General features: G+C 45.0%; 1 protein-coding gene across 1 annotated transcript in view; it reads left to right on the forward strand.

The window, feature by feature from the left end:
* SBNO1 (strawberry notch homolog 1) overlaps positions 1-24,438 on the forward strand; it is a gene marked incomplete in the record, with an annotated part of 3,303,179 nt that overhangs the window by 1,790,098 nt on the left and 1,488,643 nt on the right. The window contains 1 exon segment of the mRNA XM_044068578.1: positions 7,748-7,927. Coding sequence (XP_043924513.1) covers positions 7,748-7,927 — 180 coding nt within the window.

The following is a 24,438-nucleotide window of genomic DNA, read 5'->3' on the forward strand; positions in this document are numbered from 1 at the left end:
GCTCAATCTTTCAGCCAGACTCACAGAGCAGAGTGTGTCAGACATTCGAAAACAAGTTTCACTTCTCTTACAATGCAACAAAGTCAATGCCAGACTAGTTTTGAAGGTGTTAGGACTCATGGCAGCAGCTATTCCCCTTCTCCCCATAGCTCGCTTCCACATGAGGATCCTCCAATGGATGCTGTTTACTCAATGGTCCTTTCAACAGCTCCCGATGTCCCATACCATATTGATAACTCAATCATGCAAGAATCAACTGTCTTGGTGGATCACATCACCTCAAGTTCTCCGAGGAAGACCTTTCACCCCCCCCCCCCCAGTCACCACGTTGACAGCAGACGCCTCCCTGATCGGGTGGGGGGGGGCGTTATCAGGGCAGGACAGTCCAAGGCATGTGGCAACCTTTCGAGTGCCACTTGCACATAAACATCTTAGAGATGAGAGCAGTGCTTTTAGCGTTGCAAGCCCTTCACGACTCTCTTCCCACTGGGACTATTGCAATTCAGACGGACAACATGTCCGTAGTGTGGTACATCAACAAACAAGGCGGAACCAGATCATACCCTTTATGTCGAGAGGCACTCAGACTTTGGCAATGGGCGATCTCTTCTCAGCGTTTTCTGATAGCAACGCACATTCCCAGGAAATCCAACGTTATTGCAGACAAGTTGAGCAGGGCAATTCTCATGCCCCACGAGTGGTCTCTAAAGAAATCAGTTCTAGAAGAAGTATTCCTAAGATGGGGCCAGCCTTGCTGCGATCTTTTTGCTACTCCCCAAAACAGCAAGTGTCACGACTTCTTCACTCTCTTCCCGTTACCAGGCCATCCCACCAGAGACGCTCTAGTCCACGATTGGCCCCGGGGACTTCAATATGCCTTTCCACTGATATCTCAACTAATTCAGAAAGCCATCGCTTTGAGAGTGACAATGATCCTCATTGCCCCTTACTGGCCTCGACAGATATGGTTTCCGTTTCTTCATAGTTACCTTTTGGAGCAGCATTGGCATCTGGACCCAGTACCAGATCTGTTAACCCACCAATCGGGTCAGCTGCACCAATCTCTGCTTTCTCTAAACCTCACAGCGTGGTTTCTCCGATTCCAACCTTAGCCAGGCTTCCCTCAATATCTCGCTCGGTCCGAGATATCTTGATAGCCTCTCATAAATCTTCTACCCGGAAGATTTATAGTAGCAAATGGAAACGCTTCTCTTTTTGGGCAACATCAAAAAACATAGATCCCTTTACTGCACCTATCCAGTCTATTCTAGACTTTCTAGCAGAACTCTTTCATTTAGGATCATCTGCATCTACCATTAGAGTTCAATTGGCTGCCATATCTAATTTTCATGTTGGTGTCTCGGAGTCTAGCATCATGGCTCACAAACTCTGTAAAGCCTTTTTAAGGGGCGTATTTCTTCTCAAACCTCCAATCAAAGATCCCCCGCCTCAATGGGATTTGAACTTGGTTCTGGCATCCTTAATCCTTCCCCCCTTTGAACCGGCGGCTTCATGTTCCCTGAAGTTGCTTTCTTGGAAGACACTTTTTCTGGTAGCTGTAACTTCAGTGAGAAGGGTATCTGAACTCCATGCTCTGTGCAGTCGTCCTCCTTACTTAGTGTTTCACAAAGATAGGGTATCCCTCCGTACTAATCCATCCTTTTTACCTAAAGTTTCCTCTCAAGTAAACCTAAACCAAATTATTGATCTCCCTGTCTTTTTCCCTAACTATTCAAACAGGTCGGAACAAAAGCTAAATTTTTTGGATGTTCATCGCCAACTTAGGTATTACTTAGACAGGACTAAACAATTCAGGAAATCTGAACAATTGTTTCTGTCGTATGCGGAAGGGAAATTGGGCCTTCCTGTTACTAAAGTATCCCTCTCTAGATGGCTCACCTCTACAATTACCTTCATCTATGAGATCAGACATCAAAAACTACCCTCAAGACCTAGAGCTCATTCAACTAGGGCATTGGCTACATCCGTAGCTTTTCAGGATAGGCTGCCAATAGATTCCATTTGTGCAGCAGCCACCTGGGCTTCTCCTTATACCTTCATTTCACATTACAAATTGGACATGGTTTCCAGAAGCCGTGCCAACTTTGGTTCCACTGTTCTCAAGAGTCTGTTCCGATAGGCCACCCGGGATAAGGTGCTAGGGACGCGGTCCCATCCAGCAAGAATGAAGGCGAGATGGACAACTTAACATTACGAAGTTATGTACCTACCATAACGTTCCATGTTAGTTGTCTTCTTCTCACCTTCTTTCTTTCGTCCCACCCTCCTTCCCCCAAGCCTGGACAGACCAACAGGAATTCAGTTTGTGTTCTTCCTCTGGAAGTCGTCATTCCCACACGTTCTTCCACCTCCTTTTCTCCTTTCTTAGGTCTGCGATACCTTTCACGCAGGTTGTTTTGAGGTGGGTTTCCCTTCTCCATTCTATGGAGACTAGGGTTGCTTGGTATAGCTATCAAACGAGATATGAGTAGTTACCACCTAGCATTGTGGGATATAGGGGAGCCTCGAGCCGGTGGAATTAGCTCTCGAGCTTTAGTATTGGCTGAGTCGGAGCCGAGGATCGGCTCCGAACCCATCCAGCAAGAAAGAAGGCGAGAAGAAGACAACTAACATGGAACATTATGGTAGGTACATAACTTCTTATGTAGTGTGAGGCACACATGGTATGATATAATTTTAGCAAATCAGAGTCTTAAAACCACACATGCTGTTCATGTAAAAAGTGCACATGTGAACATATCGTTGTTTTACTAAAGAAGGAAAGCTGAATCCATTATTGCTTCAAATGCGGCTTACCATCTTAGTCATACCTGGTTAACTTTTCTACTTGAGAAAACTTCATAGGATTAAGTTATGGCATAGACCCCTCTGACATTTTTATGTTTTTTTAGTAGTGTCTCAAAGTAGTCCACATAGCTATAGAATTTGTGTTTATATAGGCAGGAAGCATGTGCCAGCTACTTTGTTGTCTGCTACAATAGCAAGAAAGGAATTTCATCTTAAGACTGCAGTTGAGTACTCTGCAGTACATGTTTAAGTGCACAGAATTACAGAATATAAAAAGAACTTACATTTGCTTTAATATGTTTTCTGTATTCCCATTACAATAGGCTAGAAGTTTGCAGATTACAAAGCTAACCAATAGCCAGTGGTAAGAGTCACACTATATATTGTATTTGTGAGGTAATGACCTTAACTGTTATGCCAATCCCCCACCCTGTGGAAGCAGTTTTCTACTTTGAGTCTAACCAGTAGTCAGGAATCCATCAGAGAATTGTGTACCACTGATGCTCAAATATTTGAGAGAGTTAGTTTCCTCTTTCCTCTCTTATTCCTATAGAAAGTTCACCCTGTGACTATTTCAGCATATCTGCTCAAAGGATGAACCTCTTTGTTTGTGGTAGAGCAGTTTCTGAAATGAGTTTTACACCCGAGACCTCCTTGTAAATGACGACTCAGCTACTTTTTTGACCGAACAGAGTTATTTAGAAAAGCTGATCAGCTATTTATTTCTCATCAAGGACAACAAAGGGGGACGTCTTCTGTCTAAACAGTTTCCAGGTGGTTGCCCTGTTACTTTTTGTTCCTTCCATGGCATAATCCATTCCACGCAGTATCAGGGCACATTCTACTACAGCCTTTCATCTTTGATGTCATACTAGGAAGGGGTTGGACTTTAGAAATATTCTAGAGGCAGCTTACATGGTCCTCCTCGTATACTTTTACAAGGTATTACAAACTGTATTCCTTTTCAAGGTCCAGGGTGAGCTTTGCTGGGACTGTTCTCCAAGACTCCTGGATCTGTATCCTTCCTCAACTCAGGTTGAATAGGTTCATAGGGATGGTACTAGGCTATCGGGGATCATGTCAGTCGCCCTGCATGACAGGGATCCAAGGAAGTAAATATTGTGGGAAGAAATCCAGGGAATTGTTATGGCTATATATTTCTTCCCACAATATTTACTTCCTTGGTTCCCTGTCTTGCAGGGGCGACTGACATGATCCCCGGGGTGAATTTCCTATCTCCCATCCAATCATCAAGGTTCCTTTTGAAGAGGGCCAAGGAGGCACTCTGCTTGACATGTATGGGCAGTCTATTCCATAGTATGGGGGAGTCTCTGGGTCAAGAACCTATCCCTCCAGCTTGTTTTGTTTATTGTGATGACAAGTTTTAGATCCCTGGAGCGTGTGGCTTTGAGGGATTGGGATTTCTTTAAGTGGAGCATGTCCAACAGCTCAGGGTTTGACATGGCCTTGTATGTTGAGCAGAGATCACCTTTGAGTAGACAATATGCCAGAGTATAGCTGGAGTTTTTTTTAGACGGTCAGCATATGGCATCTGCTTTAGGCCTGTTATTCTTTTAGTGAGGTATTTCTGCGGCCTTTCCAGCTGTTTCAGATGTCTTGTGAGGTACATACCAAACTGGGCGTTATACTCTATAATGGGTCTAATGAGGGATGAGTACAGTGGGATAATGACTTCATTTTTCCTGGATGAAAAGCTCTTAGTGATGAGGTGTGCCACATAGGAGGATTTCCTGACTGTTGTGGCGATGTGGTTATCGAAGGTGAGACCACTGTCCACCTGTGTCCCTAAGTCTCTCATCACACTTTCGGTGTTTAGTGTATGGCCACCTATGTGGTAATTCATGGTTTTTCCCAAAGGGGATAACTATACATTTCTTGGCATTAAGCTTGAGCCCATGGCTCTGGCACCAAGCATCTGTTTCTGTAAGGCCCTTTTGTAGAATTTCCACATCATTTGGGGATTCAGTAATGGCTCCCAGTTTGCATTCATCTGCAAACTTTGTTAGCCAGAGTCACTTAGTGTTGGCCTGTACTTCAGAGAAGTAGATGCCAAGCAAGAGTGGTCCCAGGACTGAACCCTGAGGTACTCCACTTGTCTGGAGCTGGATGGATTTGGCTTTAGTAATCAACCCATATAGCCTAAAGGCTACTGCAGCAGTGATGATGATAAACGTAGTGCAGTTTTGAAAGTTGCACGTGCTTATAACAGTAGATGTTTAAATTTGTCACTGCTACAGTAGCTGCACCAACTCTCCACCCTCCATACTTCTACTGTTGTATATAGTTGTTGTTTGGCTATGAAGTAGGATTCTGTGTTTCTCTACTTTGTGTATCTTCGCTGTTGGGTTTTTGGTTTAGGATTGTAAGGCTGCTCTCTCTAGGCAGGAAAGCCGTGAAGAAGTCTTCATTGTGACTGCTGCTATCCATCCTTTGGCCAGTCCAAATCAGTCTGAGTGAAGGTGTGGGGGAGCTAGAGCTTTCTGATGTTGGCCGGTTGTTGTTTCTTGGGTATGGAAATAACACGTATTAGCCTAAAGAGTACTGCAGCAGTAAGGAATTCAAACATGTACTGTTATGGGCAAGTGCATCTTTCACAGCTGTGTTCTATAGCTTAATGAGACTTTTTGATGTCTGTTGAGCCAATTTAATATTTCCTCTAACATTTTTTTATAATGATATTGGTATTGTTTAAACTAGCTGCGATAAGAAGCTGAGTAGACGATATGCTACAGAGTGTAACTGGAGTTTTTTTTTTTTTTAGGCGGTCAGCATATGGCATCTGTTTTAGGCCTGTGATTCTTTTAGTGAGGTATTTCTGTGGCCTTTTCAGCTATTGCAGATGTATTGTGAGGTACATACCAAATGGGGCATACTGTATAATGGGTCTAATGAGGGATGAGTACAGTGGGACAATGACCTCCTTTTTTCTGAATGAAAAGCCCTTAGTGATGAGGTGTGCCACATAGAACGATTTCCTGACTGTTGTGGCAATGTGGTTATTGAAAGTGAGACCACTGTCCACTTGTGTCCCTAAGTCTCTCATCACACTTTCGATGTTTAGTGTCCTGCCCCCTATGTGGTAGTTCATGGGTACATGTTTTTTCCAAAGGGGATGACTATACATTTCTTGGCATTAAGCTTGAGCCCATGGCTCTGGCACCAGGCATCTGTTTCTGTAAGGCCCTTTTGTAGAATATCCAAATCATTTGGAGATTCAATAATGGCTCCCAGTTTGCAGTCATCTGCAAACTTTGTTAGCCAGAGTCTGTTAGTGTTGGCCTGTACTTCAGAGAAGTAGATGCCAAAAAAGAGTGGTCCCAGGACTGAACCCTGAGGTACTCCACTTGTCACTTGTCTGGAGCTGGATTTGGAGTCTGCTACTTTTACAGTCTGGGTTCTGTCAGTAAGCCAGTTGGCAACCCATCGAGTGACGTAGGGATTTATGCCCAGCTTAGTAAGTTTATCTACGATTCCAGAGTGGGGGATGGTGTCGAAGGCCTTGGAGAGGTCCAGATAGGCTGTGTGGACCTCCTTACCCTCGTCCACAGCTCTGGAGACCAATTCGAAGAAGTCATTCAGATTCAGGAGACAAGATTGTCCCTTCACAAACCCAAACTGGGTGGGGTCCAGTGTCTGGAGGTTGCCAATGTCTTTGTTTGCAAGTTCCATGGTAATGCGTTCCATGCCCTTGCAGATCAGGCTTGTCAGACTGGGACGGTAGTTCCCGGGATCCAAGGTGGATCCTCCCTTGTGGAGCGGGATAACTGTAGCTGTGTGCCAATCAGTGGGCACGAAGCCTGAGGTGAGGCTATGATTAAACATGACACTTAGGTGGGGTGCCAGTTCATTTTGTAGTTCATGTAGTACACAGCCTGGGATGTCATCTGGTCCCATGGATGCTGTATTCTTAGCTTTGGAGAGTGCTTTTTCTACCTGTGTGGCTGTAATTATCGGAATTTGGCAATCTTTTGGTATTGAGATGGGCCCTTTAGGGGGTGAGAGGGGAGTGAAGTTGGCACTAAATCGATCTGCCAGGATATTGCAATATCCTTGGGATCAGTATATTTAATGCCATTCTGTTGTAGCTCAGAGCAGATCTGAGTATTGCCATTTAGATTCTTGACATAACTATAGAATGCCTTCTGGTTGTCTTTGGAATCTTTGGCAATTTTATTTTCGTAACTAGCTTTTGAGGATTTTGAGGGATCTCAGCTTCTTACTGAGGCTGGTGAGAGAGTTTTTTGCATCCTGAGATTTTCCTCTTTTCTGCAACAGTTTCTTCCTTCTGTTGTATAGTTTGTTTATAGCAGGGGACCACCAGATTGGCTTCCTTTTTTTTGGAGAAGAGCATCTTGGTTCTATTTGGGATGGCATGATTCATGCACGAGTGGATGTGCTCGTACAGTGCCTTAGTGTAGGATTCTGCAGTCGAACTTCCAGATCCTGTCTGCGTGGGTGTTGTGAAGTTTGTCACTTCTGACTTCAGCAGCATGAATTTGGCTTTTGAGAAGTTTTTTAAGGAGGTTTCCTTACTGAGGGTGGGATGTGGATGTCAAGGATGATTTGCTTATGGTCAGACTTGACCAATAAGGGGGTGACTACTGGTGTGGAGCATCTATCTCCCATGTTGGTAATGACCAGGTCTAGGATATTGGAGCCCCTGGTGGGTCATTGGATTAGTTGATCCAGGGTATTGGAATTTATGAATTCCAAGAACCGTTGGGAAAAGGAGTTGGCACCCGAGTAGTTTTCCCAATTAATTGCAGGTTAGTTGAAATCACCTAGTATTAGGGTGTTTGGTTGTATCTTAATATATTCATGCAGCTTTTTTTCTGGTGGTTTGCAGTGGCATTGCCATATGCATCATAAAGACAGATAATTTTAAAACATTTCATTTGATTATATTTTTTTCATATAGATCCATGGCTAATAAGAAAAGACCACAAGAAAACCAAAGACAAGAAGAAAAAGAAGAAGAGTATTGATCCAGATTCTATTCATAGTGCCTTACTAGCATCTGGTCTTGGATCAAAACGACCTGCTTTTTCAACATGCGGTGTGGCGAACAGTTCCAGTAATAGTACAGCTTCATCCTTGGGTACAAATTTTAAATTGCCTTGGTATTTTCTTTTTGTTTAAAATAAAGTATTTTAATAATCTTGCTTGTTCCAGGTGTTTTGCGGTATTGCATGAAAAAATTTCTGGTTGGTTTATTCACTGTGCATAGCATTTACCCTTATGCTGTCATACTTTGTTGTGCTGCAAGACAGTTGTATCATACGTCTTATGGCCTTTATGAGGAAATCTGTTCCTACAGGTATCGGATCACACTCCACCAGGGCCACAGCTACCTCTACAGCCTTCCTCAGAGGAGTTCCTACCAAAGATATTCTGGAGGCAGCCACTTGGAGTTCTGTACATACCTTCACAAAACACTACCACCTGCCTTTATATTCCAGAACAAGAGCAGGCTTTGCCATTGCTGTTTTGCAGGGCATTCTGGCTCAACCCAGTTCCTCCTAGTACTTACCACCCTGTACGTAGCTTTGGGACTCTACCCATCTGTGATTACTGCAGCTGTATGCACGATGAACATAGTACAGTTTTGTACCTACCATAAATGTAGATGTTCGAGTGCTAATACAGCTGCAGTACAGGTTTCCCTCCCTCCTTCCCCACTTGGTAAAGGCATGGGGCCTAACAACCTCTTCATACAACCTGACTGGGTTATCCTTCTATGGTTTATTTGCTTGCAACCACTGATTTTGGATTATATTGCATTGCATGTATACACATATAACCATAATTTATGTATTGCCTTCCTTCTGGGGGCACCTGACATCTGGGGCAAGAAAGACCGAAGAACATGGCGTCGGCTGTGTCTTATATACTCTGGCCTCACTGACGTCAGAAGAGAAAGCGACGACAACCGACGCCGGACCGAGACTTTGGAATTCGGCCGACTAAGGGACCGCCTGATGGCAGAAAACCCATCTGTGATTACTGCAGCTGTATGCACGATGAACATCAAGCTAATTCAAACGGGTCTTTTAAAGCCTACATTTGAGGAAGCCTTTCCTCTTCTTCCAAGTCCAGTAAATCTGCTAAGTCTTCGAAAAGACCTTCTCTGGCACTGGCTGGTGTCGCGGAGCCACCTCCTAAAGTGACAAAATCGGCCTCATCGGGTCCACTGCCTCCGGAGCCAACTGAGAGCAGCAATGTGGTGACAGGGTCAGTTCCTAGTTTGTCAGAGCCGACCACTGAATTTATGGAACCTGCTATTCCTTTAAGATCAAGAGCCCCGACTATGTCCTCCAGGTCTTCCAGGAGCCTTTCAGAAGATGTGGAGAGGGTGGTCCAGAAACTGATGGTAGTCTGCTCTATCTAAATTATCGGCTCCGACCCATTTGGATGTTCTTCGTGTTTCACTGTTGCAGTCATTAATCTGCTGGCAGGTGCCCTCAGTTGGCCTGAATAACAAAGTCTTTGGTCCTGCACCAATTGCGGTCTCTTCTTCCATGACGTCAGGTCGTCAGGGGTATAAAACATGCAGCTGACACCATTTTATTCAGTCTTTCTTGCGCGGTGCCCGAAGCAGAAGCAGTTCGCATGTGCCAGTCGTCCGACTCCTGAAATTTTCGTATTTGAGTTTCAGAACCAAAGTTTTCAAACGAAAGCTAAGTACCCCGTTGGGGAAACGTTCTTGCTCCTTACCGATGTCAGTAAAAGTTAATAATTGCATTTCTTGTGGGAAGCAAATACCTCATAAGGATTTTCATTTGTACTGTATTCCTTGCCTAGGCCCTGATCACAGCGTGCCTTGCTGTCTATTTTGTGCTAAATTTAACCAACGCACTATTAAGCGTCTGTATATTTTTGCTTCTAAATATTTTGGTTCAAGATTTAACTATCCTGAAATGTTGTCTGATAGCAATCCGACTACCGGAGTACACAAAAAATGCAAGGAAAAAGATAGAGACAGACCATCGAGGTCCAAAACAGACGACTACGCTTCTCCTAAGCCAGTCGCCAGTACTCAGTGAGGGGCTTTCGCAGCCCCTGATACCCACTACTTTTGAGTCTCAGGCCTCTACCGAGACCCATTCAGAGTCCGGTATGCCGCGAGATTCACGAAGTATTGAACCCGCGGATGTCTCTCCCTTGGATGGGTCCGGAGCCGCTGAGCAGGCACCAGCTTCTGAGGGTGTTTTCAGGCCTCAACATTTTTACATTAAACCGATGCCAGCAGCAAAAACAAGGTCAAAAACAACTTCTGTGTATAAAAAAACGACGCATGAGCCACGTGCTCTGGCCCCAATGCCTAAAAACGGCAGATCAAAATGGCTGAGGATTTAATTACCTTGATCAGGGTTTCCCAAACCCCCCCACCCCCTTGCTAAGAGGCCTAGGCAAGGCACTGATTATGAATCTTCAGATCAGGTTTCCATTTCTTCTGATTCCTTTTTTGATCAGGAATTTTCTATTCCACCCTATGTGGATTCTGATGCAGAGGAATCCATCCCATCTGCATCTCCTCCTGAGGATTACTCTTTTGGAGAGACTGTGCATACTTTAAGGGAACATTTTCACTGGGAAGAGTCCAGGCTTCTCTGAATCAAAAAAGAGGCTTAGGAATTTCCTCCTTCCTCAGCATAGGCCTTTGGCTGTACCTCCTGTATTAGACATTGTTGATGTGTTCTCGGAATCAAGCATGGCTCCTGATTCCCTACCTCCGGCTCCTTGTAAGCCAGACAGATATATTTCAGGGTTCCTGACTCCCATAAATTTATTTTCAAAAATCCTGCTGCTGATCCTGAGACTATTTTTCAGGATCCCAAGTGAGTTAAGGCTTCTACTGCCAAAAATCCTACCACTTCTGATAGAGATTCCAGGGCGCTGGATAGAAGGTTTATACGTCTGCAACCTTGGCAATCAGGGCTTTAAACTGCTAGTTTCATATGCTTAAATATCAACAGCATGTTATGGGCTTACTGAAACAGAAAATTATGTTGATTTCTGATTATGTGGAAAATAGAGTTACAGGATTTATTGCCTTCAGCAGAACAGGTTGGAAAGCATAATTTGCAATGTGGTTTTGATTCCTTGGAGGCCTCTTGTAGGGCAGCCATTACTGTATCTGTGATTAGAAGGCATGCCTGGCTCAAGAAGCAAAATGTCTGATCATGTTAAAGCTAAATTGTTGAATGCCCCTTTGCAGCATGACACTCTGGTAATAAAGCAGAAGAGGTTTTAAAGAAACTGGAAGACAAAGCTAAATTTATGCAAACTGTAAAAGATTTCTTGCAAGGGCAGCCACCTAGGTTCAGTAGGCACTGGTCTACTAAAAATTGGTCCTTTCCTGTGTCCAACAGAGCCACTCAGGGCAAACCCAGGCGCTCAAAAGGCTCCAGATATCTATCACAGGGTTCTTACAGGTCAAAGCAGTGGGGTGCCTCCATCTCCAAATCTGGAGGAAACAAAGCACAACCCTACAGTAAGCAGTCTCAGTGACTTTCCTCTACCATCACCAAGCACTTATCTTTTGGCAGCCCCCTTGGGGGGGGGGGGATTAGCACTTCATGCTCAAAATTGGCAGTTAATTACCCAAAAACATAGTGTCCCAGGGGTACAGATTTCATTTCCATACTTTGCCAGTTCCAAACAGATGGCCGGATCTGCCACAAAACCAGTGGGTAGAAGCCCAGAAACATGTCCTGTCCCTCATGGATATGGGGGCTATTCAACCAGTACCAGAAAAGGAAAAAGGACAAGGATTTTATTCAAGACTTTTCCTGGTACCCAGAAAAGACAATTCATGGCGTCCAATACTGGACTTACAGATTTTGAACACGAACAATCGGGCTAGGCTTATAAATGCCCCAGGGCAGATAGCCTAGTATGAACCTATGTACGTACCTGGGCATTCCAAAATGCTGACTTTGCAGCAGCTACTGCCTATGCTAGGCAAGAATGCTTGGTTAGTCACTCTAGACTTGAAAGAAGCATACCTGCATATCCCAATAAGGGAATCATGCAGAAGATACCGCCACTTCAAAGCAGGTTTTTTGCATTACCAATTCTCTGCACTGCCCTTTGGCTTATCTGCTGTGCCCAGGGTCTTTTCAAAGTGCCTGGCACCAGTAATTGCATTCTGCAGACAAAGGAACATCCAAATTTATCCTTATCTGGACAATTGCCTCATTCAAGCAGAGGACAAGGACACTCTTCTTTAAAGTCTGACGTTTGTAAAAAGGCTTCCAGCATGCCTAGGGTACACCATAAACGAAAATAAATCACAACTGGTACCCTGTTACAGCCTGGAAACAATGATTCCTCTCATTCCCTGCCTGCAACAGGAGTTTTTTTGGTGGGCAGAGACATGTCACCAAAACAAGGGACTGTCATTCACTTTACCCTTGGCACTCAAACCCTAACTACAGACGCATCAGACTATGCTTGGGGGGGGGGGCCCACCTGGCAGGGAGATGCATTCAGGGCAAATGTAGCCCAAACCAAATGCATCTGCATATCAACAAGAAAGAAATGCTAGCTGTTCAGAATGCTCTGACAGACTTCAAAGACTTACTTCATCCAGGACAACTACTGATAAGGACGGGCAACACCACTGTTATGTGGTACATAAACAAGCAGGGGGGTACACACTCCTACCCCCTTTGCAGACTAGCCATGGCCTTGTGGAACACAGACTTGACTTACCAAATACATTTTCAAGCACAATTCCTGCCAGGAAAGCAAAATACTCTGACAGACGACCTAAGCAGAAATCTTATGGACCCGCACAAATGGAAACTGGATCCACAAATCTTCAACAGGTTAACACAGAAATGGGGGAGCCCAGACATAGATCTATTTGCCTCTCCCCAAAACTATCAGTTGGACAAAGTTTGCACAAGAACTCATCACAAAAAAGTATGGAAAAGTGGATGCTCTATCCTTCAGCTGGAAAAACCTATCAGTTTATGCCTTTCCCCCTCTGCCTCTACTCTCCAAGGTCTTACTAAAACCCAGACAGGAAAAAACAAAAATGATCCTAATTGCTCCGGACTGGCCTTACCAGCACTGGTACCCACTTCTAAGGAATATGTCACACCTTCCTTTGTGGTACTTGCCTCAAACACCTCATCTATTGTCTCAGCAGAACTTTCAAATTCTACATACTCGGCTCCAAACTCTGAATCTTACTAATTATTCAAACCACATTTCTCAGTAAACCTGTGATGGATGTCATTTTGGAAGCCTGATAAATGGAAGAGATTCTGTGCTTGGAACCAAGCACAAGGAATTGACGCAGCAAAGCCCAATATTCCTCAGATTTTACAATACTTAACTGAGATGCTTGACCAAGGGCCTATCTTTTTCTTCAATAAAAATCCATGCCTCTGCCATCTCGGCTCATTACAACATGGAGCCTCCCCTCTTTTCTCATCCACTGCTTAAACAGTATCACAGAGGGATCAAAAATTTAAGGCCTTCCAGGAGAGCACCAACTCCTGCATGGACCTCAATTTTGTGCTGGAAAAACTCACCCTGCCTCCTTTTGAACCAGCAGCTACTGCGGATATAAAATTTCTATCTTGGAAGACAGCTTTTCTTTTGGCAGTCACTTCAGCAAGAAGGGTTTCAAGAACTACAGGCTGTCATGGCAATGGAGCCTTTCATTATTTTTTACCCGGACAGGGTGGCCCTCAGGACCAATCCTTCTTTTATGCCTAAGGTTTTATCCAGTGTGGCTCTTAACCAGACCATTCACCTGCCAACATTTTACCCAAATCCACAGAACAAGGGGGGAGTGGATTCTGCATTCATTGGATGTACACAGACAACTAAGATTCTATTTAAACAGGACCAAATCTCTAAGAATGTCTGAGCAACTACTGGTAGCATTTGCTGCAGGAACAGAGGGGAAAGCTACATCAAAGCAGACTATTTCTAAATGGGTAAGCCACTGCATTCGTTTCTGCTATTTGCACATTGGTAAACCTGTGCTCAGGGTGATCGGATCACATTCCACCAGGGCTGCTTCTACTTCAGCAGCTTTTCTCAGAGGGGTCCCAACCAAGGACATTTTAGAAGCTGCTACTTGGAGCTCTGTTCATACCTTCACAAAGCATTATCATTTACCTCTCTTCTTTAAATCCAGGGCAGGCTTTGCCACTGCAGTACTGCAGGGCCTTATAGCCACTCCTAATGCTGTTTAGTTCCATCCTCCCATCCATAGCTTTGGGATTCTACCCAAATGTAAGGACTGCAACAGTGAAACACGAAGAGCATAGTACAGTTGTGTACACTTACCATAAATGTAGATGTTCCAGTGTATTCACTGTTGCAGTCCAGGTTACCCACCCGCCATCCCCCATTCTATACCTTTTCTTTCCTTCACTGTACTCAAAAGCCTTTTTGGTGTATTTGCTTTTAGTTGAAGGTAAAATTTTTGCTTCTAAAAATGCATTTATATAGTTAGTTTATATATATTTTTGCTCCCCATTTGGGGGGCACCTGACATCTGGGGAAGAAAAACTGAATAAAATGGCATCGGCTGCATGTTTTATACCCCTGATGACCTGACATCACGGAAGAAGACAGCAACCGACACAGGGCCCAAGACTTTGTTATTCAGGCCGACTGAGGGTAACCTGCCAGCAGATTACCCAAATGTAATGACTGCAACAGTGAATACACTTGAACATCTACATTTATGGGTAAGTGTACACAACTGTACTTTCTGGAACCCGTTATACCCTCTATTGTTATTCCTCCTCTGAGCCAAGCTGGTCTGTCGGTGTCTGAGGGCCTGGTGCCATTAGTGGAACCCTCGGCTCCAGCTCCACTTGCGGTTGCTTTGGAGCCGAGTTCTGCTCAGACACTTTTGGTGTCGTCCTTTGTGTCCAGGGGCAGTCCGTTGTGTCCAGGGGCCGAAGCTCTCCAGTCGTCACCGACAGGGAAGGTTGGAATTGGTAGTCTTCAGTTCCTAGTCTCTGTCTCGGCGCTTTGGCTAGGGTGAGTTCGGACCCTGCGTCTATCTTGGAGCCGATAGCTCCTGGCACCGATGGCATCCTCAGTCTCTTCAGAGCAAGAGAGGTCAGCATTCGAGATGATGAGCGTGCTGTCCAAATCTCCAGTTGCCACTCTCCCCCCTAGATCACCACTTCTGTCTCAGCCCCCCTACTCTCTCCGGAGACAGCAGAGACCCTCAGCCTCAGGAGCCACCGGCTGGTGGCCCCCACTCTTCCGTGACCTCCCCGGAATACCCTTCTGAGGAGCCCCCCCTGGAAAAAGACATGCAAGAGGAAGCATGTTGACTCCCAGGTTGAGTCTTTGACATCTGACGCTGACCTCGAGGAGTCAGAAAAGTCCCCCAAGTCATCCTCTGATGATGTCTCCTTCGTGGACATTCTGGAGATCCTTAAGCAGAGGTGCAGCTGTCCCACAGTCAACCTTTCTGATGAGGAGTCTGTGTACCTGAAGGCTTTTCGGTCTCAACCTTCTGCCTCTTGGGTGTCTCCATCTTTTGACAAACTGATGGATTTAGTTAGTCGAAAGGTGTGGGATACTCCTGATGCCATAGAGCCCTGACCCTAGGAGACCCAACAAGTTTCTTTCTGCCCCTCCAGATAAAGAATTTTTGTCCAAAGGTGTCCCCATAGAGGCCATGATGGTGGCGGCGGCAGCCATTAAGAAGGAGCTTACTGAAATTTCGTCCATCCGCCGAATAAGGAGTCTCGACAGATGGACAGGTATAGGAAGCATGTCTTCAGTTCAGTGGCTTTTACTCTTCGATCGTTGAACTATCTCATTCACTTCACGAGATTGCCGAAGGATCTCCTCAAGGAGTTAGGAGATTTTATACAGGGTACCTGTACTGAGGGTGTCCCTGTCAGTTGTCCACCTTAAATTCTATAGTTAACTCATCCATGTGGCTTATTTCTTATGCAGCTGATGGAGCGAGTAGAGCAGTGGGTTCAGGAGTTGCCCTAAGGTGTCACTCGTGGAGCGGTTGTGTAATTTTGTGGAACCGTTCAAGTCCTTTTTCACCAACGCCCAATTTGATGGTTCCTTATTGTTTGGATCTAAGGTGAAGGACACACTCACTCAGTGCGAGCAAGAAGGATAGACCCTTTCTGCCATGGGAGTACGTTTTACTGTTCCCTCTAGACCATACCTTAAACGTCAGAGGGGCGGTAAAATGTGGTTCAAGAAGTCCCAGAGGGTCTTTCTGGACACACAGGATGAACCCTCCTTCAGAGGCAGAGGAGGAAATGGGAGATGTCGCCCTAGAAGCAGGGGCGGGCCGCAATACCAACAAGGTCGTGCTTCCTTTCGGGAACGGCCTTATCAACGCTCCTGATATGTGGCCCGACTGCGTTTCTCTGGGGCCGGTCGGGGGTCGCATTTCTTTGTATCCAGAAGCCTGGCCAAGTATAACCCAAGACAAGTGGGTGCAAAGAGTTGTTATCAGAGGCTATATCATACTCCTTTTCCCTTCCACCGTTTGTTCCCAAGAAGATCCCAGATATACCACCCAATCTCAGGGATCAGGCAACTGTGGAGATCAACAAGTTGCTCTTAGAGTCATCCAGTCCGTCCCAGCAGACCAGATGAAATCCGGAACTTACTCCAAGTTCTTTTTAGTCCCAAAACGAACAGGAGATTGGAGGCCAATATTGGACCTCAGCAGATTAAACGAATCCGTGAGGAAGGACAAGTTTCGGATGGTAACACTGCGGTTGATGGTTCCTTTGTTTAGGGAAAGACTATTGGATGTGCTCAATAGATCTCCAGGATGCCTACTACCGTTAAAAATGGACAAGGCATCCAGGAGCCATTTACGCTTCCGGCTGGGAGCCAGTCACTATCAGTTTAGTGCTTTGCCCTTTGGTCTCCCCCCAGGGTGTTCACCAAACGCATGGCAGTAGTGACAGCTCACCTGAGACGTCAGGATTCAGGTGTTTCCGTATTTGGACAACTGGCTCCTGACTGCCCCCACCAGGCATTTACTTCTCCAGAACAGGGGCGCAACTATTCAGCTTTGTGCTCAATTAGGGATCTCCATAAATTGGGAAACATCTGCATTACTGCCCTCTCAATCTGTGATTTTTGTAGACACAAGTAGACAGTGAACATGACAGCTTGTCTTCTTGCCGAAAGGGCACAAAATTTAATCTTTCAAATTCAACGTTTTCTCCCTTTGTGGAAGGTCAAAGCAAAGTGGGTTCTTCAGCTCTTCGGGACTATGGCATCCACCATCCTGTTAGTACCATTAGCCAGGTTGCACATGAGAATTCTCCAGTGGCTTCTGTCTTCCCAATGGTCCTTCCAGTATCTTCCGCTGAATCACCATATTCTACTGACAGAATAATGCAAGGAGGAACTCCTTTGGTGGATAGCACCCAACCAGTTGATGACGGGCTCCCCCTTTGTTCCTGCCCAACCCGTTGCCACTGTGACCAGGGATGCCTCCCATATTGGGGGGGCATTATTTCGGAAGGACTGGCCAAGGCACATGGCAAGAACACGAGACTCGCCTGCATGTTAATGTTTTGGAGATGAGGGCGGTGCTCCTGGCATTGCAAGCACTTTAAGACCGTCTTCCTCTAGGGACTATTGCGATACAATCAGACAACATGTTGGTAGTTTGGTATATCAACAAACAGGGCGGTACCAGATCTTACCCACTCTGTCAAGAGGCAATGCAAGTTTGGGAATGGGTGATTTCTTCCCAGCGCTTTCTGGTTGCAACGCACATTCTAGGGACGACCAACATGATAGCTGACCAGCTCAGCCTGGCGATCCTACTGCCTCACGAGTGGTCTCTGAAACACAAAACGGCAGAACAGATTTTCCGCAAATGGGGACAGCCTTGCTGTGACCTTTTTGCCAGTCCAGTCAATGCCAAATGCAGCAGCTATTTTTCCCTCATTCCCCCTCTGGGGGAGACACCCAGAGACGCTCTAGCTCACAATTGGCCCCTGGGTCTTCTGTATGCTTTTCCACCATTTCCAAAGTGATTCAGAAGGCCAGACGGCTGGGGTGCAAGATAATCCTCATTGCTCCTTACTGCCCTCGTCAGGTTCGGTTCCCCTTCCTCGAGCCCTTTCTCCTGTACGATCCTTGGATTCTGGACCCAGCTCCAGATCTGTTGACCCACATGTCAGGTTCACTACATCCCTCAGTCCACACCCTCAAATTGACAGCGTGGCTGCTCCAGTTCCATCCCTAGTCAGGCTTCACAATGTATCTTCCTCAGTGTCGCATATTCTTATGTCCTCCCATAAACCTTCAACTAGGAGACTATGTGGTAGTAAACGGAAAAGATTTTCTATTTGGGCACAGAAAATGAATGTAGATCCCTACACTTCTATCCCTGTGATTTTGGAATTTCTCTCCAAGCTTTTTCAGCAAGGATCTGCCACTGTCACTATCAGAGTTCAATTGTTGGCTATTTCTCATTTCCATTTAGGGTTTCCAGATACCAATTTAATGTCTCATAAGCTATGCAAGACCTTTTTGAAAGGAGCCACTCTGTTGAGGCCACCGCTCCAAGAACCTGTGGCTTCTTGGGATTTAAATTGTGTTGTCCAAACTGGCATCTTCCCCGTTTGAACCTTTTCACTCATCGTCATTGAAATTTTTGTCTTGCAAGACTTTTTTTGGTGGCTATCACATCAGCTAGATGGGTATCGGAGTTGCAAGCCATGTCTGTTAAGCCACCTTATTTGATCTTTCATAAAGACAGGGTCTCACTTCATACTAACTCCTCCTTTGTCCCCAATGTTTTTTCCCACACCACCTTAAATCAATCCATAGAACTCCCAGTTTATTTCCCTAATCGCTGTAATGCAGCTGAATATCTGTTTCATCAGCTAGACGTTCATAGACAACTACGTTTTTATTTGCATCGGACCAAGGAGTTTAGGAAATCAGATCAACTATTCATTTCCTTTTCTGAATCCAGATTGGGCTTACCTGTTTCTAAAGTGACACTATCTAATTGGATTTCCAGTTGCATAGCCGTTGTCTACAGTTTGGAGGGCAGACCTTTACCCTTCAAGATCAAGGCTCATTCTACCAGGTGTGTGTCTACCTCTGCAGCCTTTCAAGCCAGGGTCCCACTTGATAATATTTGTGCAGCAGCTACGTGGGCTACCCCTCACACTTTTATTACACATTACAAATTGGATTTAGCTTCCAGGGGTAGAGCATCCTTTGGCTCCATGGTGCTCAGGAGTATTCTCCAGTGAGCCACCCAAGAACAAGGCGCTAGGGATGCTGTCCCATATGTAAAAATGAAGGTGAGATTGGACTACACAACATAAAGAAGTTATGTACTCAACATATAATGTTCCATGTTGGTAGTCCATCTCGCACTTTATTTTTACCAACCCGCCCTCCTGCCCCCATCCTGGAAGAATCAGGAGATATTAATATTTTGGTTCTTTGGTTGGAGACCCTTTAGTATTGGTTTGTCTGTTATGGTTCTTTCTTCTAGTGAGCAGCAAACAAGATCTGGGGTGTGTACTGGTGCAGTATGGGATACCTGCTTAGCCACTAGCCAACCAGAAGTCTTCGAGCTTATAAATCGGCTGAGTTGGAGCCAAGGATCGGCTCTGAACCCATATGTAAAAATGAAGGGTGAGATGGACTACCAACATGGAACTTTATGGTGAGTACATAACTTCTTTTTTATATGTGCTTCCTTCCTCTGCTCCTTCTATTGTTAATAAAAAATGCCTTTTAAACAGGTAAGGATTAAGCTGTGCAGCAGACCTTTCTACGCGAAAGTGTATAGTTTTTTCTTCAATTGTTTAAGTTATAGTTCACTCTTATTTCTATTTAGTTTTTAAAGAACACAAACTAAACATTTAAAGACCACACATTTGCATGAGACAGTCTGTGATTGCTGGAGGAGAAGTCATCTTCAAAATTGTCTAGCTTCCCCTACTCTACATACAAAAAGCAGCATTGAGAGAGGTTCCATTCAGTGGGTCACCACTTAAAATATGGATGTATTTTTCATCATAGGTTTGTTTGGGACACACTGTAGGTGAAGGCAGTACCCCTTCTAAATCACACAATCTGGTGCAAAATATTAAGACAGCTGTGCTAGGTTCTGCAGGATACTGTCAGTACTGAGGATTCTCTCGTCAGTTAGATGAAGGCATCTTAGCAAATGCATAGATAAACAGACTCCTGCAAGTAGTGTCACACCTTTGAGCTATCAGTCCATTATTGTTCCTGTCCAAACAGGTATCTCCTTTTTCTACATCCCTCTGTTTTATCAAGTAGTCCAGTCTTCTGGTATCAAGAGGGCTTGTGTTCATTTCTCTACGCATCCTGGATAGGATTCTAAGGTTTTAAAATGTCAATGCTGAATATTGGCATCTTGCATGTCCAGGAACATGGAGACCGATTCTACATAGTAGATATGCGGGACATTTGCCTACACTTTTCCATCCATCTGGCCCATTGGTATTTTCATCATTTCAGCATAGAAGGCTATCATTTCATATTAAGACGTAATGTCCTGCATAACGTTATATGCACCATAAGAGTTTTTAGAATTATCTTTTTCAGTACCTTTTGTTAGGAAATGTGATGTTCATCGTGTTACACTGCTGCAGTCATCACACTTGGGTTATCTGCCGTCAGGCGGTCCCGCAGCCGGCCTGAGTTCCAAAGTCTTGGTCCGGCATTGGTTGCGGTTGCTTCTTCCCTGGCGTCAGTGCGACAGGGGTATAAAAGAGGCAGCCAACGCCATTTTCTAAAGTCTTTCTTGCCGCGTGGTACCCGAAGCATAAGCAGTTCGCATGTGCCGGTCAGCCGACTCCTGAGATTTTCAAATCGAATTTCAGACCGAAGTCTTCAGTAAAGCTAAGTACCCCGTTGGGGAATCTTTTCCTGCCTCAGACCAATGTCAGAAAAAGTTAATTGCATTTCTTGTGGGAAGCAAATTCCTCATAAGGATTTTCATTCTTATTATATTCCTTGCCTAGGCCCAGACCACGATGTCACAGGTTGTCGGTTTTGTGCTAGGTTTAACAAACGAACTATTAAACATCTGTTTGATTTCGCCCGACATTATTTTGGTAGAAAATTTAATTACACCATGCCGTCGGAGCAACTGATGACCGGGATGCATAAAAAGCGCAAAGATAAGGACAGGCAGCCGAGACCCAAACCAGACACTGAGGCCTCTGCTAGGCCAGTCGCCTGTTCTCCGGTTTTCAGTGAGGCGCCTACGTTGCCCCTGACTACCGCTGATTTAGAACCCCAGGCTGCATCCGACTCCCAAGCAGAGATTGCTGGGCCTCCAGAGCCTTTATCTTTAGGCCCTTCCGACCCCATTGCTGAAGGGGATACCGGTGTAGTTGAAAGGCCTTCAGCTGCTGAAGGTGTCTTCAGACTGACTACACTTACTATAAAATCCTATGCAAAGCTGAAAACTCCTTTAAAAGTGAAGAAGCCTGTACAGCAGTCTCCAGTACAAGGCCCCATGCCTAAGAAACAGATGCTTAAGATGGCTGAAGACTTAATTACCCTAATCAGGGCTTCCCATTCCCCTCCTGACAAAAGGCCTAGACAGGAGGAGGAGTACGCTACGTCTGACCAGGTTTCTATTTCCTCAGACTCTTCTGAGGAACAGGAATATTCCTTTCCCCCCCCTTAAGAAGACTCTGATGCTGAAGTCTATTCCTTCAGCATCTCCCCCAGAAGACTACTCTTTGGGGAAACTTTACATACCATAAGGGAACATTTCCACTGGGAAGGCCAGGATTACTCTGATTCTAAGAAAAGGCTCCGAGAGTTCCTTTTACTACCCCAGCACAGACCCTTGCCATTCCACCTGTGTTAGACATTGTGGATGATGTTTATTCAGAATCTAGCCTTAACCCAGATTCATTACCTCCTGCACCAGCCAAACCAGACAGATACTACAGAGTCCCTGACTCACCCAAATTCCTATATAAAAGCCCTGTTGCTGACCCAGAAACCATTTCCCAGGGTCCCAAAGGAGTCAAGGCCTCTATTGCTAAAAATCCTGTACCCTCTGAAAGGGATTTTAGAGCACTAGACAGATGGGGAAAGAAAGTATATACCTCAGCTACTCTAGCTATGAGGGCCTTAAATTTCCAGTTTCACATGCTGAAATATCAACAATATTTGATGTCTCAAAACAAAAAATGCTCACATATACAGAGCAGCCTGATTACAAGGAAAGGCAAGATATGTTGCATGTAGCTGAGCAAGTGGGAAAACATACTTTGCAGTGTGGATTTGATTCATTGGACACTTCTTGTAGAGCAGCAGTAACAGGATCTGTCATTCATAAGCATGCTTGGTTAAAAGAACAAACTTTACCTGATCATGTTAAAGCAAAGTTATTGGATGCTCCTTTACAGCAGGATGTCTTATTTGGTGTGAAAGCAGAAGAGGTTTTAAAGAAAATGGAGGATAAGGCAAAATCTATGCAGACGGTCAAGGATTTTTTTTTACAGGTTCAACCCCCTCGTTTCAGCAGAAATTGGCCAACCAAAAACTGGTCCTTTCCAACTTCTGACAGACCACAGAGGGGCAAATACAGATGCCCAAGGGGCAGAGGTCAGCCACAAGCCTCGACAATGGGGTGCCGCAACCCAGAAAGGAGGAGAAGACAGGTCACAAACTTTCAGAAGACAATCACAATGACTTTACCCCTCAGACTGCTAAGCAAATCCCTCTTGGCAGCTCCCGTGGGAGGAAAACTTGCACTTTTTGCAGGCAATTGGCATATCATCACAAAAGACAAATGGGTCCTAAATATTGTATCTCAAGGATACAGGTTCCACTTTCACACTTTACCAAGGATAAAAGGAATGCCAAACCTGCCACCAAACCAATGGGCAGAGGCTCCAAAGACAAATTACAGCTCTCATGGACATGAGAGCCATTCAACAGGTTCCTACACAGGAGCAAGGACAAGGATTTTACTCAAGACTCTTTCTGGTTCCCCGAAAGGACAAAGCCTGGAGACCCATTCTGGACCTTTCAGTTCTAAACATATACCTGGAAGTACCCAAATTCAAGATGCTCACACTGCAGCAACTTCTTCTCATGCCCGGCAAGAAGGCTTAGCTAGTAACACTGGACCTCAAGGAGGCATACCTGCATGTCCCTATCAGACAAAATTGCAGAAGATACCTCCGATTTATAGCAGGTTCAACTCATTACCAATTCTCTGCACTGCCCTTTGGCTTATCTCCTGCACCCAGGGTCTTCACAAAATGCCTGGCACCAGTAATTGCATACTGCAGACAAAGAGGAATTCAAATATATCCATACCTGGACGACTGCCTTATTCAAGCAGAAAGCAAGGACATTCTTTTAAAACATCTGGCGTTTGTAAAAAAAAAAAAAAACCTACTAAGTTGCCTAGGGTACACAGTAAACGAAAAGAAGTCAAAACTAGTGCCCTCACAAGAGATAATATTCCTGGGTACCAGGTTAAATACAATGGCCCAGAGGGCTTACCTCACACCAGACAAGCAAGTACAACTGACTCAGTACTTCAAAATGATGGCAACAAAGACCCAACTTCCTGCAAGAAAAATTCTGCAGGCCTTGGGATTCATGGCATCTTGCGTACTACTAATACCATATGCCAAACTGCATATGAGGAAACTACAATGGTACCTGAAAAGCGTATGGACTCAACACAGCCACAGCTTGGAAACAATAATACCACTCATTCCCTGCCTTCAACAGGAATTTCTATGGTGGGCTCAGGCATGTCACCTCAACAAGGCTTTCACCATGCCCACAGCCAGGCAAACAGTAACAACAGATGCATCGGATTACGCCTGGGAGCACACATGGCAGGACACTGCATTCAGGACACATGGTCTGCAGATCAAATGCATCTCCACATCAATCAGAAAGAGATGTTAGCTGTACAAAATGCCCTAACAGCTTTCAAGGACCTCCTACATCCAGGACAACTTCTAATAAAGACGGACAACACCACAGTGATGTGGTAAATAAACAAGGGGGCACACATTCTTACCCACTATGCAGGCAAGCAATGACCTTGTGGAACACAGCACTGACCTACCAGGTTCAACTGCAAGCACAATTCCTGCCAGGAAAGAAAAATACATTGGCAGACGAACTCAACAGAAATATCATGGATCCACACGAGTGGAAACTAGTTCCACAAGTATTCACAATGGTAACTCAAAAATGGGGGAGCCCAGACATAGATCTGTTTGCCTCGCCCTAAACCACCAACTACGGAAATTTTGCACAAGGACATACCACACACAAGCTTGGAAAGTGGACGCCCTCTCATTCAGTTGGCAAACATTATCAGTGTATGCCTTTCCTCCACTGCCTCTTCTGGCAAAGGTGCTCCTGAAAGCCAGATTAGAGAGGCCACAAATGATACTCATTGCTCCAGACTGGCCACGCCAGCACTGGTATCCAATATTAAGGAATATGGCTCAAGGCCCACCATGGATTTTACCTCACATTCCTCACCTGCTGACTCAGCAAAACAATCAGATTCTACACAGCCAGCTCAAGACACTAAATCTGGCTGCATGGCATATTACTTAA

The sequence above is a fragment of the Protopterus annectens genome, chromosome 4.part0 (genome assembly GCF_019279795.1).
Source record: "Protopterus annectens isolate FY-2018-M chromosome 4.part0, PAN1.0, whole genome shotgun sequence".
Taxonomy (NCBI): Eukaryota; Metazoa; Chordata; order Ceratodontiformes; family Protopteridae; genus Protopterus; species Protopterus annectens.